The sequence below is a fragment of the Tauraco erythrolophus genome, chromosome 18, assembly GCF_009769465.1.
Source record: "Tauraco erythrolophus isolate bTauEry1 chromosome 18, bTauEry1.pri, whole genome shotgun sequence".
Taxonomy (NCBI): domain Eukaryota; kingdom Metazoa; phylum Chordata; class Aves; order Musophagiformes; family Musophagidae; genus Tauraco; species Tauraco erythrolophus.
Window position 1 is genome coordinate 15,555,959 of NC_141482.1, and position 18,568 is coordinate 15,574,526.

Genomic DNA, 18,568 nt, shown 5'->3' on the forward strand with positions numbered 1-18,568 from the left:
TTTGTTTGTTTGGATTTTTTTTTTTTTCCACTGTGGATGTTGTACCAGTTTTATTGGTAAAATTAACATGAAGCCTCACAAACGCTGGAACATGCTTTTCCTTTTAAAGAATTTCCACTGGACCTTAATGGTGAGCATCCAGTCGTTGACATATAAACTCTTACAAGCTGATGTGCACACATGCGCCCGGGGGAGACGGTGGCAGCGTCCTGGTGTCAGGGATGGTTTCTGCGCGATGCACGGGGAGCCCACGATTCATTTGCCAGCCTTCTGGGCCTTCTGGGCAGACTTGGTGACTTTACCGGCCCCACCACTCTTCTTCTCCACGTTCTTGATGACGCCCACGGCCACGGTCTGCCGCATGTCACGGACAGCGAAGCGGCCTGGGGGGTGGAGAGACGGGGGGACGTGAGCGAAACGCGACCGCCTTGCCCTCCCTAAGGCTGAGCTCTTCTGGGTGGGTGATGGTGGGATCTGCACCCACCACTCGTGGTGCAACGCGTCACGCCTGTCCTGGGAGCAGGTTCCTGCAGGAACGAGCCCTGAGCCATCAGCCCAGGTTCCTGCAGGAACGAGCCCTGAGCCATGAGCCCTTGCTCTGACGGCTGACCTAGCCCTGATGCTCCTCTCTGTATAAATGCCTATTTATTAAACGTGAATCCCATCTGCTCTGCAAGCTCCCAGCATTGCTAAAGCTTCCAGATGTGCAACATCATCCAAGGAAAGCATGGCACTTCCCTGCATTAAAAGGTGTCCTCTGATGAGCAGACTTCCCTCTTTTTTCTCCTGACCAGTTGTGGTTCAGGGCAGAGATCATAGAATCATAGAATCATAGAATGGTTAGGGCTGGAAGGGACCTTCAAAGGTCATCTAGTCCAAACCCCCTGCACGGAACAGGGACATCTCCAACTAGATCAGGTTGCTCAGGGCCTCGTCCAACCTGGCCTTGAACGTCTCCAGAGGGGAAGCTGAAAAATATTTCTGCATTCAGAAACTATCAGGGTTTAGGAACCTTGAAGGAAAGACCCAGTGGCTCCTAAAGGGAAGATCCAGCCCTGCCTTTGGAAACCCAGCTCAGCAGAAAGCCCCTCCCACTCCATCAGCCCTAACAAAGTTCATGCATCAGATTTTGCACCCCCAGCACATAGGGGAGTAACAAAACATGCTCAGCTCCCTCTCCAGTCTAACTGGTGGGGGATACTGGGAGACATTCAGCATGGCTGGTGTGAGCTCTACAATCGTAGAGACTTCATGCTCCTCTGCAGGAGACCTCAAAAGAGCCGTTCCCTTACCAAGGGGTGGGTACTGGGAGAAGCTCTCCACACACATCGGCTTGCCAGGGATCATCTCCACGATGGCCGCATCGCCCGATTTCAGGGACTTGGGGTTGTCCTCCAGCTTCTTGCCGGAGCGCCGGTCGATCTTCTCCTTCAGCTCAGCGAACTTGCAGGCGATGTGTGCGGTGTGGCAGTCGATGACGGGCGAGTAGCCGGCGCTGATCTGGCCAGGGTGGTTCAGGATGATCACCTGGGAGACAGAGGAGTGTCAGGGCAAGGTTGGGAGCTGGAGGACAGTGGCAAACCACTCATGGTGGCACCATCCACTCTGCTGACCTGAGATGTGAACTGCGCTGCCTCCTGCGGCGGGTCTGACTTGCTGTCCCCGCAGACGTTCCCGCGGCGGATGTCCTTGACGGAGACGTTCTTCACGTTGAAGCCAACATTGTCCCCAGGCAGAGCCTCGCTCAGGGCCTCGTGGTGCATCTCCACGGACTTCACCTCAGTGGTGATGTTCACGGGTGCAAAGGTGACCACCATGCCGGGCCGCAGGATGCCTGTCTCCACCCGGCCCACGGGGACCGTGCCGATCCCTGCGGAGACAAGGACATAGCAGAGCAAAATGTAACCCACTTGGCATATCCCTGGGCCAGAGCCTGGCTGCAGCAAATGCAAGATATCTCCAGTGGCTTTCACCAAAGACCACGTTTGCTTCTTGCCAAAAAAACCCCAGTTTTTAGCTGCAAGATCAACATTAGGGTCTTCGAAAATACCATGAGTCTGTCCTTTCTACCCAATGTTTTGTGAAAAAGGAGTAATACCATGATCAGAAGGCCCTGAAAGCTCTTCCTTTGTAGCAGCTGTGGCATCTCCTGCATGGAGGACTGGGCATATCACAGCATACGTGCAACACCAACATTCCACATCCTTGATGGCCACACCATCAGCATGGGACCAGGCCCGGCTGTGCCAGGGAACGAGGCTGGTTAATTACATGAAGACGACCTTTTACAGCCTGTGTCATCAGGAAACTTTGGGAAAACTAACCTTCGGACTCAGATGAGAGTCATCAACTCACCAACTCAGATGAGTTGATTAAGAGAAACAACCTTGAAAAGAGGTTGAAGAGGTTGGCTGGACCCATCCGCTCCTCCACATCCACCCTGCTACCTCCCACGGTGTCTCTGCTCCCTAAGGACCTGCCTCATGGCAAAGCCATATCTCTTTGCCCCAGCTGAGCCAGGACACAGACCTGCTCACCACCCTTCATCTCCGTTGCAAACAAAAGACTGCACTAAAAAGCCTGCTGAAACCCAGGATCCATCCCTGCCTGGTTTCTGCAGCACACGTGTCCTTGGAAAAGTGTGGAAAAGGGCTGGAAATGGCCGTGCCTGCCTGATCTGGCAGCCGGGGAGTCAGCAGGGCTGCCCGCTGCTGCCAGCAGCTCAGAGAGCTCACGGGGTATTTATAGCTCAGAAAAGTGTCCCCATCACCGCTCCGGAGGGGAACGAAGACGCGCCGGCCAACACGTTCCCTACATGGCTGGTGCCGCGGTCCAGCTCGGCAGACGGAGGTGCCAGTGATGGACACCAGCATTTGGGAAGCACGGGCAGACCGCGGCCAAGCCGCCGCACACCGGCCTCACTGGTGGCCCTCTCCATCGACCTTGTCCCTCCTCTGGGCCCCAGCACGTTCTTGCTGCCTCCAACCCGCCCTGCCAGCCGTGACCTCTGCAACATCCAAATCCGCAGGCGTTTTGGCATCGTGTGTTCCCTGGGGAGAGCCCACAAACCTGCCGCTCTTTTCCGGTCCCTGAGCACCTTTGGGCATGTCAACCTCCCACCCGGACAGCCCAATCTCAAATGGGGACTTCGCCCTGGAGCTAACACCCTTTTCCCCAACTTTATATCAAGTTTGAGGAGTCCAGCCCCTTTTCCCAATACCTGGAAAGATCATTCCCAGATTCTCATGGAATGAAGACTCTGGTTAAAGCAGAGGGAAGAGGGACAGCAGCAAGGCTTTTGCTCACCTCCAATCTTGTAGACATCCTGGAGGGGCAGGCGCAGGGGTTTGTCTGTGGGACGGGTCGGGGGCAGGATGGTGTCCAAGGCCTCCAAGAGGGACACCCCACTGGCGTTGCCTTCCTTGCGCTCCACCTTCCAGCCTTTGAACCAAGGCATCTGGAAACAGAGCAGCAACAACATTGCACTGAGCGTGTCCGTCCTCAGCATCCAGAGGAGATCCCAGAGAGATGTCCCACCAGGACAACCTTCATGGAGTCAGCCCAGCCATGTCCTGGCTTCACCTGGGGGCTGGGGAGCTCTTTCCACTTCACCAGTCCCACAGGCTTATCTGCACCTCCTTGCTCAATCTCCCCACTCCCTCCGAGAAACATGCAAAATATCCATTAACAGGAGAAAAAGGATGGAAGTGGTTCAAACCAGCAAACGCACAGCCCCCATTTCCAACACCAACCCATGGGTGCTGCTCCAGCCACCTGGATCCTGCCCTCCACCAATGATGCCTCCAGCACAGGGACCACAGGGTCTCCAGATGAGTTCCAGCTACAAAGGACCCAAACTTCACTCCTGGGAACTGAGTTTCTTCCAGGTGAGCCCCAGACAGGTGCTTCTCCCTGCTCGCTCCTGGTATCACCCCTCCAGTGTTTGGTTTTTAAAATCTGGCTTAGGAAGATGCTGGAAACCCAGCACTTGCACTAGGGCTGCCAAGGGGCAGGATCGTTTTTCGCAGATTCTCTCTGCTCCTGCCCTAAATTGGACCCTTGAAACTAAAATTGGCCAGAAAAGAGGCAGAGAGGCAGGGAAACGTGCTCAGCAGAGGCTGTGCTCTGATGCAGGGAACGGCAGTAATTTCTTGGGGTGATGCTGCACATCTGGAAGCTGTAGGGTTTGCCGTCAAGAAAAATCCAGTCCTGGCTCTGAAATGACCCTGATACAATGAACAGGGATCAGAGTCTGCAGAGTCATTCCCCCTTCCGCTGCATGGAGAGGTTTGGATAATGTTTTCCCTCTCTGATGTAAACCGCTGCCCGTGTGTCCCAGCTCCATTGCACACGTTAGGGATGCGGCTTTTCCCTTGGGCATCAACGCCAATGTTGGGATGGGGCTGGGCTAGGGGTGAAATGGGACCCCCAGAGTGTCCCCAGCTTCACAGCCATCCCTGGAGGACACAGCTATGCCAAGGCTGGTTTCCCATCCCATCCCATCCCATCCGGCAGTCTGCACAGCTTTTGGGAAGGAGTGAAGGGAAGAGCCAGGTCCCTCTGGGAAATTCAGCCTGCAGACCCTCGTGGGGTCACATCCGACACCGCTTGCCCTCCTCGGTGACAGTGGCAGGAGGAGCCTGGGGACACATTTGCAGAGGGATCCTTCCCAGGGCACTGCACCTATTGCCACGCAGCCGGCCCCAGCGCCCGGCTAACTGCTCGGCTGGACCATGGATCCATCCAGGCGGTGATGGAGCCGCACGTGATGCACGGGATGACTCAGCCCTTCCTCCCGCCTGCTGCCGCCGGCCCGAAGCGCTGGGCAGGTGCCATGCGAGCAGCTGCGCCAGCAGCCGCCTGCCCACGGACTCTGCTCTCGAGGGTGACGGGTACCCGCGTGCCCGCGGCCCCCTCTGCCCCTGCGCAGCCTGGGGATGTGGAGAACCGGCAACCTCCGCCGCGCGATGCCCGGCTGTGCCAGCTGCCTTTTTTCCTTCCGATTCTTTATCCAGAAAACCTCTAACACCCCAAAAATCAGATAAAGACACCTGGCTTTAAACTGAAAGAGGGGAGATTTTGATTAGATCTAAGGAAGAAATTTTTTACAATGAGGGTGGTGAGGCACTGGGACAGGTTGCCCAGAGAAGCTGTGGGTGCCCCATCCCTGGAAGTGTTCAAGGCCAGGTTGGATGAGGCTTTGGGCAACCTGGTGTAGTGGAAGGTGTCCCTGCCCATGGCAGGGGGGTTGGAACTAGATGATCTTTGAGGTCCCTTCCAACCCAAACCATTCTACGATCCTATGATTCCGGGAGCAAATTCACTTTGAGAAACCTCGGCAGGATGAGGAGCATCTGCAAAGCCTGGTTTGTGCTGCCTCCCAGGGCCACCCGAGGAAAACCTCTCTTACATATTCCCCAAATCTGCTTCGCAAAGAGCAATTCCTGTTCCACCGCTCCTATGGCAAAATCAGGACCTGACCAAACCCTGCAGCCAGACAGGCTAAACCGCAGGCTCAAGCCCCATAAGCAACAGCTGAGCCCCAACTTTTTTGCACCCCAAGTGCATCTTACAGAGCAGTCGCCTCCGATTTTACCCAGCCCATGGGGATCCCAACACACCCACCCCACACACCCCGACATGCCCCAGGCCACCACACTCCCCTGCACCCCACAAACCCAAACCCTGCGTTTGCGTTGCAGCACCCCATGGGGTGAGTGTCTCCCAGTCCACCACGAGTGGCCCAGTTCCGTCAGCTGCAGCAGCATGAAGCTGGCTTCACGTAAAGCCCCGTTTGCCAAAAATATCTCAAATGTCAAACTTTGATGCACGCACAGCCCAGGCATCATTTTTTTTTGCAGTTGGCCTCGGGCTGCTGCACAACGGGGCCAGGGGCTGGAGTGTCCCAGCAGAGCTGGCTCCAGCTTGATGTACCACCACACCTCCCCTCGTCCAGAGGGGACAGGAGCTGCAGGGACATTGTGGCTCTAATCCCCACTTTCTGGTAAGTCCCCCGACAGACGGACAGTCACTTGACTGCCTTGTGCTTCAGCGAAACCTTGCCAGACACTGCGAGTGAAAAACATCCCAGCTTTTTTAGGTGGGGAATGAGAGGAGCGATATCTACACCAGCTTCTGCTCCAGCTTTCCTGGATGTGGTGCAATATGGGGAGGAGGAGCCTGTCCCAAGCCAGTGTCCTGGCACAGGCAGGATGGGAATGTCCTGGGGACCACAGCATGGGGAGGACTCTGCACCCTCTCTAGCAAAGCTCATGCTGATCCAGACCTCTGGCCAGACTTTCTTCCCAATTCCCCAGCTCAGGCAGCTCCTGGAAACCCACCTTGGAGCCAGCTGCCTCCTTACAGCAGAGTGGTGAGTTATTTTGGCCCCTGCCTTCTCTCGGGCAGCGCATCACGTTGAGAACATGCTCTGCGACCCGTCTGGAGGAAGGAGGCCAGCGAGCCCCATCCTGCTCCGTGCCTGCCCTCCGCAGCCTATTAATAGGAGAATTGTTCGGGATCATCTTCCCAGCTCAGCAGCTGCTGACATTTGGAGCCTGTCTGATTCGAGGCACCCAGGAGCTATGCGGTTGGGTTTGGCATGGCCGCAGCTGACCTTTATCCCAGCTCTGCTCCGCAGGGAACAGGAATCTCCCAAGCACCCCAAAAATTCCTTCCTTCCCAGGCAGCCCCAAGCGAGCTGCCTTTCCCGTGCAAGGCTGTGAGCTGCGTTTCATGACGGTGTGAGCTCACGTTGCAGCACTGCTCTAGCTCAGGCTCGGGAGCCCTGACCTCCTCAGTTGCTGCTGTACTCATACGTTGCTCCTCTCATCATAGAGCTCTGACCCGTAACCTACAGGTGAAGTCCTAAAACCCTCTTAAGCATCAAATTTCCCATTGGTTTCACAAGAGATTGCTGGGGACTTCTACTCTGAGCAACTTGCTTAAGGTCAGCCAGCAAGAAAGCAAGGACCTGCCTCTGGCCAAACTTTCCAGCCCATCATCTCTTGAGAAGAATAAAGTTGGAGTAGCTTTTTCCCTAAAACACAGTGTCAGAATAAACAACTGTTATTGGCAGCTTGTCTGCCAAGAAGCTCCCATCCTTCTTCAGGCTCTTCTTTCTCCCCTGGTATCATATGAAATAATGCCAAGGGCCCACCCAGAGTACCCTGCCTTTGAATGCCCACCATCCCCATCACCGCTGCACAGAGGGAGAGGCCTTGTAAAAACCAACTGGACAAGGAGCAGCCCCACAGGGATGCTCTAGGAAACCATGGTTTTGGCATGGGAAACCTGGTACCTCCTCACGAAAAAGTCACCTCCAGAAGGGAGATCCGGAATCGGAGGTGCAGCCACCACAGTGGCACACAGCACTGATGGGACAGGGTACCCGATGGTCGACACGCGGGCGCCCGGCTGCGCCGTGGGAGCCATTCCAAGCCTGTGACCAGATCGTGTTATTTCCCTGAGAAAGCAATGCCCTGAAAACAGACACGATCTTCCTGCTGAGAGTGACAATTACTGTGGATGACTCTAACGTCACCACGGCTCTGATGATGCAAAACCTTCAAATCGCATCCCAGAAGCAGAGCCATACAGATCATCTCCTGAAGATGCTCATGCTCAGCCTCTGGGGTGTCTGGCCACGGTACGGCAACCAGCGTGCCCATGAACAGTGTGTTCATTCATCCTGGCTCGGTGCGATCGGAGCTACGTGACAAACACAACCACGTTGGCATCACGGGCCATTACGCACAACGGGAGCATGGAATGCGCCCGCGGTTCTCAGAGCACGGAGGTCAGCTTCAGCCTGGATCAGGACAGTCAGGGTGGGGGAGATGTCTGACACAATGCACACTTACATTGGGAGAGGGCTCCAGCATGTTGTCTCCATGCCAGCCCGAGATGGGCACGAAGGGAACTGTGGCTGGGTTGTAGCCGATCTTCTTGATGTAGGCGCTGACCTCCTTGACGATCTCATCGTAGCGTTTCTCGCTGTAGGGGGGCTCTGTGGAATCCATCTTGTTGATGCCCACGATGAGCTGCTTCACCCCCAGGGTGTAAGCCAGCAGGGCGTGCTCACGAGTCTGCCCGTTCTTGGAGATGCCGGCTTCAAATTCACCGACGCCGGCAGCAACGATCAGGACAGCGCAATCAGCCTGGGAGGAGAGGGCTCATGAATTGCTTCTGTCCCCAGAGTACTGCTCCTGGTGACAGCCCTGAGAACTTTGAGTAAGTTCCAGATGAACACTACTCATGGTTTGGACAGACCCCCCACCAGCTGCTACCCATAACCCTGCTGATCTGCCCCAAAACTGACCTCACTGTGTTATTTCGGACTTGCCAACTGGGCATGGTTTTGCAACATGGGTCAGAAACCAGGGCGAGTCCCTCCAGGTTGCATGATTCTAACCAGGACCTGATCTTGATCATCCAGGGAAGCACAGACAAGGACTCACCTAAAACCCTACTGAAGTCTTGCAAATAATCTGCCTGGGTGACAGGTGAGACTCCAGGCACAAAAACTGTGCTCCCCAGGTTACTTCTGAACCCAGAGTCCACAGCAGAAGCTGCCTGGGTTTGACAGAAAGCCATGCCCATCCCAACTGGCATTGCAATTTGAATCTCGCTGGGCATGCAGTGAGGCTTATCCAGCACCCATCAACCACAGGGAGATGCGGGAATGTCCTGCAGTGCGATGAGGGGAAAGCACCCTACCCTGGAAAGGTAGACCGCTGAGTTTGGCAATATGATGGGGTTTATGGGATAAAAACAGATGTTTCAAGAAGAAGGAAGCATAAAAGATCCATGGAGTCTCCTTTAGCCAATAAAATCCAAGGGATTGCTGGAAGTTTCTTGTATACTTCAGTTGGCTGAGAGATACTGAGGAGATATCGTCATACAAAGACCTGTAGCTCACAGCATCTCACCTCCCAGGGAGGCCATATTCATTCCCACCTCCTCCAAGCAGGGGAAACGAGGTAGAGAAACCACCTCTTTGTGCCCAAGGAGATCCTTTCTCCCACACACCCAGGGAGGTGCAGGACTATGGCATGCTGGGTCCCCTGGTGCTACCTAGCCTCTTGTGTGGACCCTGCTCAACACTCCTTCATGTCTGCTTTCTCAGCTACCTCCAGAAGGACTCCAGCAGCACCTACATGACCATGGGCTTGTCAACAAGCCTCAGCCTCTCACCTCCAGCAGTCCCCCAACCCCTGGCCACAATTTCTCACCTGGGAGGTCCCGGTGATCATGTTCTTGATGAAGTCCCTGTGGCCAGGTGCGTCAATGATGGTGATGTAGTACTTGGTGGTCTCGAACTTCCACAGCGAGATGTCAATGGTGATGCCACGCTCACGCTCGGCCTTCAGCTTGTCCAGCACCCAGGCGTATTTGAAGGACCCCTTCCCCATCTGGCCAACACAAAGGCGAGAGCTGGTGAGAAACCCAAGCCTATGGCACCAGTGCCAGCAACCCACCCTCCAGTGCACATCCCAAGCTCACATAGGCAGAGGGTCCCGTTGCAAACATTGAAGGTAAAATTCCCTAAATCCAATGGCAATGATCTATTTGCTAACAAATACAGGTGAAAGGAGATATTGCTCTCAACGCATTCCTCAACAGGATGGAGGAGAGGCTGGAAGAAGAGCTGTGAAGTGAATTTGTGAGTGGGACTGGATGGGGAGGAGCTGGAGCCAGTGACCCATGAGGTCTCCTCCATGAAACGCCATGGTCCTTCACTGCTGCTGGGAAACCATTGGTGCTACAGAACTATACAGGAATGGTGGAAAGCTTCTTATCGTGATGTTTTAACCCATTAACTGACGCTGTGAGACAGCTGGTTAGTGGGAAGGGGCATCGCTGCATGAGTGAGCCCATAACTGACAGGGGTGTAGGAGGGGAATGGGTTAAAAGAAAATGAAATGCGAGATGGTTGCTACGAGCAGAATAGAAATGTGATTGATTTTTGCCACAGAGTGTGCGAATTCACTCGGAAAGCTGCTGTGAGCTGCAGCCAGACCAACTGTTGTTGCCAAATGGCCAAAATCTCAGCCAACATTGTAATGCACAAAATCACGCCGGGTGAGATCAGCCACAGTGAACTTCTCTGTCCTGCACTAAAGCACATTCCTTGGTAAAACCAGTGTCACTCCTGAACTGCTTTCTCCTTTGGGTCAGTCTCCTTTGACATGATGGCATCAGGGAGAGCGCGGAGCTGATGCTCCCACTCGGAGCTGGGATCCTGCCAAGGTGGAGATGGGGCAGCACAAGCTCACCCCTTGCTGGCCACACTGCGTGCCAGGGCAGTCCGGGGAGCCCAGCCAAAACAAAGGGTTAATGGGCATCGATCAACAGCTCTTGGCCTCAGCTATGAGGGTTTTTTTAAGATGGAACATGGAATTTAGGTCATTTGCGGATGATTTAACGGGATCCTACCGCAGGGCTGCGACACCATGCTCCCATCCAGCCATCCCAGTGTTCTCTCCAACCGCGGTTTCTTCTGGAGCATCAACGCATGACTTCATTACAGGCAATTATAAATCACGGGTCCAGAGGGACGCGCCTCCCGACTGCAGGCAGCGGACGCTTCGGTGACGATCCTAACGCGGTATCGCATCCGAACCCGTCCAGCCCGCGCCGTGCCCGGGGGCTGCTCTGCCCCCGGCTCCCCCGCTCCCGCCCCATGCCCGGCCAGCGCCAGGAATTAGCGGTGCTGGTCCCTTTACGTAACAGCTGAGCGCTGCGATGACTTTGCAGCTTGGTCTGGAGGATTATGGGCAAAATCCTAAAGCTGGGGCAAGCTTCCCCCTCCGAGAAGGGGACAAGAAAGCTGGAGAGGGGCTTTTTACCAGGGCGTGTAGCGATAGGACAAGGGGCAATGGATTTAAACTGAAAGAGGGGAGCTTTAGATTAGATATAAGGAAGAAATTTCTTACACTGAGGGTGCTGAGGCACTGGCACAGGTTGCCCAGAGAAGCTGTGGCTGCCCCATCCCTGGAAGTGTTCAAGGCCAGGTTGGATGGGGCTTTGGGCAACCTGGTGTAGTGGAGGGTGTCCCTGCCCATGGCAGGGGGGTTGGAACTGGACGGTCTTTGAGGTTCCTTCCAACCCAAACCCCATATGATTCTATGACATTGGGTCAAGAAGGTGATGCCCCCTTCCCGCTGGGCACCAGTGAGCTCTCATGCCTGCAGGAAGGGCAGTTGGGGAGGGGCTGTGGAAAAATCCAGAATTAAATCTCTGCTCCTAAGCATCCTCCAGGCTTAGTGAGGGGGCTGAGCAGGAGCTGGGAGGTTTGCCCTTGCAGCGTGCACATCAACCCCCTCTCTTGCCAGGAGAAAAGGGAGGGGGTCATTAGAGGGGGACACAGCAGAGAGACACGAGGAACGGTGCGTTTTATGCAATGCATTAATAACGGATCCTTCTCCGGCAGGGGCTCCATCAGCACATCCCACAGCCTTTCACCCATTAGCAGCCTATTCTTTCACTTCTGCATGGGGAAACTGAGGCACGGAGCAGACCCCTGGCTCTCCCTCATCGCCGGCCCCCGCAGCCGCGCACACAACCAGCCAGTCACTTCGTGTGGAACCCCCCCAGAACTCGGCATCATACGTAACTTGAAATCAAATGAGATCCTTTATTTAGCAAACAGTTTCCCTCTTTTCACGGGGTATATTCAGTTACCCAGAGCCGTCGTCGGAAAAAAAACAGGGTATTATCTAGCTTTGCACAATACCTTCCCTGTTCAGTGCCAGAAACAGCCCGATTTTCCTTGATCGAACCCCAGCGGAGGGACAGCTTTCTATTTGGAGACCAAAATACTGATTTATTTCTTTCTTTTTAAACAGAACAACTCTTCTTTGGGAGCTACCGTTACCTCTGCCCCTGAGTCGAGAAGAAAAAAAAAAAAAAAATCCTTTCTCTTTTCTCTTAAATAAAAAGAAAAAAAAAAATCAGACTCTGGGGTTTTTTTGTTGGCTTTTGGGTGCGCAGGCCTCCATTTCCTGCGAATGCCACCTAATGGAAGCAAACCCTTCCCCAGCCCTGCATCAGAAAATGGAGTCTGTAAGCTCAGTCAATAGGCTATTAATAGCAGCTCCCAGTCCCCGCGTATTCCGGCAAGTCCGGGAAAAGTGTCTGTGCAATTAAAAGAGCTGCAATCACATCTGCCATCACCTCATCTCGCCATCTCCGACCCCCAGGTAGAGGTGGGGGGGATAAACGGAGGGATATCAGTGCTCGTTTTCAACCCGGCAGGGGAGAGGGACCATTTTGTACGAAGGAAGAAGCTCTTTGCTGAAGGATTGGAAAAAAGGGCTGGAAAAAAAGGGCTGATGGCAAGGCAGGAAGGTGGGGGGTTTAGCTCAGATGCTATGAGCAAATTCAGAGACAGACAGATGGACAGCAAAATGTCTAATCGAGAGTGGCAGCTCTGTAAACCTTTTTTTTTTTTTTTTTTCCCACATTGAAATGTGGGATCTTGTCCAGAAAAAAAAAAAAAAAATCATTGAGGGATATCTGCATTAAAGATTCCTGGAACGATGATGACAAGCCATCTTCTGAGAGACCAGCTCTGCCCTGTCAATAACCCAGCCAGGCTTTTCCTGGCTCACCCACCTCTCTAGAATTTACCCTCATTAATTTCTGAGAGCTTCTAGTCCACATTTTTCTCCCCAAGACTATTTCTTCCTCTTTAACCTCCATCTTTGCCACATTATAGGTATTGGGTGGTGCTTTGCCATGTGTGACAGCACTATGACACTGCTAGAAATGTCACCATTGTAAGAATGAAACAAAAGAAATTTAACTTAAATGCTTCACGCCAGCTTTTCTGTATTAAAGGCTACCAAGCAAGCTACATACCAGACCATTTGCTTGAGAAAAACCAAGAACGGGCGTTTTAACAAACTGGATCAAATGAGTGGTCCAGCTGATGCTGCACCTCGTTCTCGGCAGCACTGGAAATAGATGCTTCGGAGTGAAATTCAGGGAGTCCTGCACCAGGCAGTGAGGGATTATCAGGTTTTCCTCCTCGTGCACTATACTTAGAGGGAATTTCATGCCCTGAAACACTACGGTTTTCCAGAACCCCAACCCCATCTCGCAGACCTTGCCATGCCCCTGCTCTCATTAACAGCCTGCGGCGGGGAGTCCCCCAGCTCCGGAGAAGAGGGTGGTGAGCGCCCAAATGGCCTATTTTCCCAAGGCCAGAGAAGTCGGGAAGACCCAGGGATACAGAGGGGAAAAAAAAACAGATGGGAACAAAGGGAGAAAGAGAAGGTACGAGAAGGGCAGCGCCAGGAAAAGGGGAGTATTGCCCGTGGGACGCTTGTGGGACATCAGTGCGGAGCATCCCTGTGGGTGGGAGTGTGGGGCGGGGGGGCACACCGGGGGGACGGTCTCCTCACCTCGGCAGCCTCCTTCTCAAATTTCTCAATGGTCCTTTTGTCAATGCCCCCGCATTTGTAGATGAGGTGTCCGGTGGTGGTGGATTTCCCAGAGTCCACATGACCAATGACGACGATGTTGATATGCGTCTTCTCCTTCCCCATGCTGGTGGGCTACGCGGGGCTGGCGGCGGCGGGGAGGGCTGTGGGAACGCAGCTGCGTTTTTGGGGAGGCTGCGGGGGGAAGAGGCAGGTGCATCAAAAGAGCCCCCGTGACAGCACCCTCCCAGCCCACCGGGGATGGCTCTCCTCCCCTCGCCCCACCTTCCCGCCGGACCACGCGCCCCATCCCGGCCGGGGGTGTCCGGCCTCGTCTGGCAGCTCTGCCTGCGCTGGGACAGAGCCAGCCCACCCCCGGAGGAGACCAGCCGGGCTATTTCTGGCCACCACGTCCAGCCTCCAAGTCTCAGTGAGATGCCACGTTTTATGGCATCTTGCCCTCCACCACCCTCCTGGAGACCCCCAGTTCCCAAGGCTACGTCATCCGTGCCTCGAAGGTGCCCTTCCTCCCTGGAAAACCTTTCTCCAGCTCAGGACTGCTACTGGTGCCTTCTCGGTCTTTCCAAACCCGAGGGCATCTCCTCCATGGCGTGGGTGCCCTGGGAGGAGCCGTGGGTGCCCGTCCCCGCTCGCGAGCTGCGCGCGGTTCGGGTGACAACATGGTGTCCGCAAAATGGGACGGACAAAAATAGCCCTCGCCAGCTCCCCGGAGCGGGGCTGCCCACAGCTCACGGCGCGGGCTGAGCCCGCAGTGGGGAGGGGGTTCCTTATATTTTGGTGCCATGAATCTGGGTGGAACGGAGGGAGGAGGCTAAAAAAGCAGATGGATCTATCCGGGGAGCTGTTCTGGCATCTCCCGGCGTTACCATGGTTCTGCGGCTGCTGCACCAACCCAGCACGATCAGGAGCTTTAATATGACGTCTAATAAAATCCAATTTTACCAATCTGCCCGTAGAAGTCAAGGAGGTCAGGAGGAGTTTGCTGCTCTAACAGCGATGCAGTCATGCGGGCAATAACACCCCCCCCCCCCAAAAAAGCCTCCCCCGGCTGCCCTGTGTCCCCCCCCCCCCCGCCCTTGAACACCCCCAGCCCGGCCGTGGCCGTTCCGCAGCTCCGCTGGGCTCCGGTCCCCGGGCGCGGGTCCCTCTCCCCGGTGCGCACCCCCAGCACCCGGGACGGGAGATGCGGGGCTGCTTTGGGAACCGGGGGGTGACTTTATTTTTATTCGAACCCCCCCTCCAAGGAGCTAAAGGCTGGGCGGCAGGGAGCGGGTTATTTCCCACCTGCGGAAAGAGGCACCTGCGGGATGAAGGAATGGCCCAACCTCATCCTCTCCCTCCCTCCCCGGGGGTACCCCCCACCCCAGGGACACACAGCACATGGGGGGAGAGCGCACTGAACCCCCGCAGCCCCTAGGGCAGGACCCCCCCCCACCTCCCAAAGCCCGCATCCTCCCCCCCCCGCCCCGCTGCGGAGCGGCCCCATCCCGGTGCGGCGCGGCCCGGGGGGGTCCCGGAGCTCTTACCGGAGCGGCGGTCGGGGCGGCAGAGGCTGCCAGCTTGGGCTCCGGCGGCTTTATCTCCCCGGGAGGGGCCCACCTATTGACGGCGGCAGCGCAATGCAGCGACCCCCCCGCACTACGGCAATGCGGTACCGGGCGGGGGAGGAGGAGGAGGCGCGCCGGGGGGAGGAGGAGGAGGAGGAGGGAGGGAGGGAGGGAGCAGGGCGAGGCGGGGGGGGGGGGGCGGGGGAGACGGAGGACAGGGCTGGGAGGGAGGGAAGGTGGAGGGATGGGAGAAATGGAGGGGTGGAAGATGGAGGGATAGGAAGGATGGGAGATAAAGGGACGGGAGGAAAATGGAGGGATGGGAAAAAAACAGAGGGATGGGAGAAATGGAGAGGTGGGGGAGAGGGGGAGAGGTGGAAGATGGAGGGATGGGAAGATGGAAGGATGGAAGACAGGTTCGAGGGAGACAGCAGGATGGAAGACGGAGGGATGGGAGGAAGGCAGAAGGGTAAAAGACAGAGAAATGGGAGAGATGTAGGGATGGAAGATGAAGGCATGAGAGGGAAATGGAGGGATGGGGAAGAAGGAGAGGCTGGAGACAGAGGGATGGGAGGAAGATGGCAAGATAGGAGATGGAAGGAAGGGCTTTTTGGGAGAGAGGGGAAATTATGGAAATCCTGGTCCAGAGGGGGTGGTGTAGACAGGAGACCAAGGGGGGCTTGGACCCCCTATGACAGCCTGAGGGTGAAGGGACAGGGATGGATTTGGAGGGGTACCCAGGGCCACCCAGTACCACAGTCCTTGCTCTGACCCCAGTGGGGCCAGTGGTGCAGAAGGGCTGGTTTTCTGCTCGTGTGGGAGGAGAGGGGTCCCTGCACGGCAGATGCAGGGCAAACGTCTCCCTGGGCACAGCCCTGCAGGCACTGACCCACATTCCTGCCTCGGTGGAAATGCATTAGCCCGGGAGCGAGCAGCAAAGCAAGGGACAGATAGAGCAAAACAGATTTCTGCACCTGCAACACGTATGTTGGTTGCTCAAGAATCTGTGGTTTATTGACATCATGTCATTTAACAGGAGATGGGGTTCGAGTCCTAAGAGGACAAGGAAACCATAAGTAATGTCCTTTGGTAGTACTATGAAACCTTCTTTGCATTAAAAATATATCATGGAGCGGTCAGAATATTTATACCTGTGTCAGCTGTGCAACTACAAGGCTAATGCAAAATCTTCTGTGTCCCAGAGCCAAATATAGGTCAGAAGGAAGCTAATTCTGAACTAAGCTGTGACCAATTTTATGGCTCAGACCATCTTCCAGTGAATTTAACAGCTAAATCAGGTTCTCTTAGGTGCTCTTATGAAGGTATTCTTACCTTCGTAGTCTAAGGGTTAAAAACTTACACAACACGTAGATTAAAAAGTTACTAACCTCTCATTAATGTTTAAAAGGAGACATTATTTTTTGCTGAATGTTATAGTTCATTAGTATTTTCTTAGAAATACAATAGGAAAGATATCTTTTATTTTTACGCAGCATTCCTTGCACAACATAAGATGTGCTGAGAGCCAGAAAAAAAAATAAAAAGGAACTTCCAAGAGGAAGACACTTGGAAGACAGCATTTAGAGGGACTGACTCAGCCTTGTTTTGGGACAGGAGCAGCGGCGTCTGGGTGTGCGGGGATGGACACCAAGTGTGGTAATGTGTAGGAGGGATGGGTATATGAATCTCTTGTTCTTCCTGTCCATATTTTAGTGCTTTGCCAAGAAATAATCTCCCTTTTTTACAGGAGTGCTGCAGGCAGCCTGGGGACTGCCCTCAGCTGGGCAGAGGCTGCGTTTGCTAATGAAGACTTCAGCCTTCATGGGGATGAAGTAAATCCCAGGTCTGGGATAACAGAAAAATACAGAAAAATCTCTGCTGCTCAGGCCAGGCGAGTGTGTGGTGGGGCTCTGCTTTCTCCAGCTTTCTCCAGTAAAGAGAATTTGAATTTTCACCTCTTTTCCCAGGTAGGGAAAAGAAAAATTCTCACCCCTTTCCCAGGCAGTGCACTGTGCTTTACCCCTGCAACGAAACGGAGCCTGACGGGCCATTGGACTATAAATAGTACGGGACATGAGTAGGAGAGGGCTGGCAGACCTGGCTAATCCCAGCTCCATTAAGCCACCTTATGCCCAGCCTCCGAGAAGTTTAAAGCCACAGCCCTGTGCCCAGGTCTGGCCAGTGCCTGGAGAAAAGGGTTTCACCGAACAGGTGTGGTCCCTGCAGACCATCAAGCTGGACTGTCACGCTCAGCTGGAACCGTTTTCCCTCCTGGAAAATAACAGCAATCTGTCCTTAAATGTTCAGCAATGTAAAGTAAAAGAGACCTGAGCAGGTAAAATCCGAGGGTGGTTGAAGTTCAGCGCCTCATCTCCATCCGTCTGGCTTCAGATTCAGGTCCCACAGGAAACAATTCCCACCCATCCTATTTAGGCTTGATTCCCTCGCCCCAAAAACCATCACCAAGTGATTTGGGGTCACTGGAACTAGATGATCTTTGAGGTCCCTTCCAACCCTAACCATTCCATGATTCTATGATTCTATGATTCCAGGAAACAGAACCCCTCTCCAAAGAGACAGGCAGGTGCACACATGCCTGGCCCTCTTACCCCCTTCATCATCACCCCGACCCCACCCAGCCCCACAGCCCCCATGTTTGGATCTGACTGTACTAAAATTTCCGTTTGCCCAGACATAGTAACTGAGATTATTTTTTTCCCAAAGAGGCCCTGCACGGCATGACTGGGAGAGCGAGTGATCTGCAGTGCTGGTAATTTGTATGTATCTGGGATGCGAACGCCGCGGGCTCCCTGCTGGAATTTTGCCTTCGTGCTTGGGGGTGTTTCTTCCCGTGAGTAACGCGTTCAGCTAACAGAGCGCTTGTGGGTTTGTCTCTGTAAAATGCATCAGGTCTGCTTTGAAGGTGGGGGTTTGGGCAGAGTAGACAGCAGCCACGAGGGATGCCCACCCTGATGTCACCTCAGAAGCCCTGCTCTCACCAGGGATAAGTCGGGGCTGGACACAGGAATGGCTATAAATCACTATTTTTCTTCCTTCTTCCCATGCAAAGCACTAGAGATATTTTCCTGAAAAATCTACATCGAAAATATCTAAAATATCTAAAAGGCCTCATGCTGGCCTCATGCAACAGCCATCAGTAAAGCAGATCAGAGTGTGCAGGGCAGCAGTTGTCCTCCAAAGGGCAGCTTTATGGAAGGGGGGAATGCTGTTAGGTTTCCCTCTTCCCATGGTCAGGGTTTCAGCTCCTTCCACATCAGTTTTGGAGGCTTTGCAGAGGCTTTGCACTCACATGTTTCAACGTTTACCATCTGCTGGAAGTGGTCAAGCTCAAAACACCAAGACGTTGGCCATCTCCTCCTCATCTGTACAACATCCCATGGCAATCTCACGCATCAAAGCTGGTGCACATAAAGCAGGCATTCCCATTTCAGTTAATCCTCATCTGAACTGGGGTTAAGACGGGATGGGATTCCCCGTGTCATCTCCTAGAGGTTTCTAGAGCATGTTTACGCAGGGTTGGCTTTGAGGTCAACCTTTCCAGGCCCCCGCGTT

At 54.4% G+C, this 18,568-nt stretch overlaps 1 protein-coding gene across 1 annotated transcript; it reads right to left on the bottom strand.

Annotated features, from left to right (window-relative positions):
• Positions 1–255: 255 nt before the first annotated feature.
• Positions 256–13,553, bottom strand: EEF1A2 (eukaryotic translation elongation factor 1 alpha 2). Its single transcript, XM_086622824.1, has 7 exons — positions 13,410–13,553; positions 9,234–9,413; positions 7,863–8,159; positions 3,307–3,457; positions 1,614–1,870; positions 1,293–1,527; positions 256–383 (listed from the first exon to the last, which is right to left on the bottom strand). Exons 1-7 carry the CDS (start codon positions 13,551–13,553, stop codon positions 256–258), a joined length of 1,392 nt encoding a protein of 463 aa, XP_086478950.1.
• Positions 13,554–18,568: the final 5,015 nt, after the last annotated feature.

What these genes read in the sequence shown, in the direction of transcription:
- EEF1A2 (XM_086622824.1), bottom strand. Translation starts at nt 13,553, where the DNA reads ATGGGGAAGGAGAAGACGCATATCAACATCGTCGTCATTGGTCATGTG. An exon ending in TGCTGGAGCCCTCTCCCAAT is followed by an intron (nt 3,458 to 7,862) that starts GTAAGTGTGCAT and finishes CTCTGTTTCCAG; the next exon opens with ATGCCTTGGTTCAAAGGCTG. An exon ending in CAGCGCAGTTCACATCTCAG is followed by an intron (nt 1,528 to 1,613) that starts GTCAGCAGAGTG and finishes TCTGTCTCCCAG; the next exon opens with GTGATCATCCTGAACCACCC.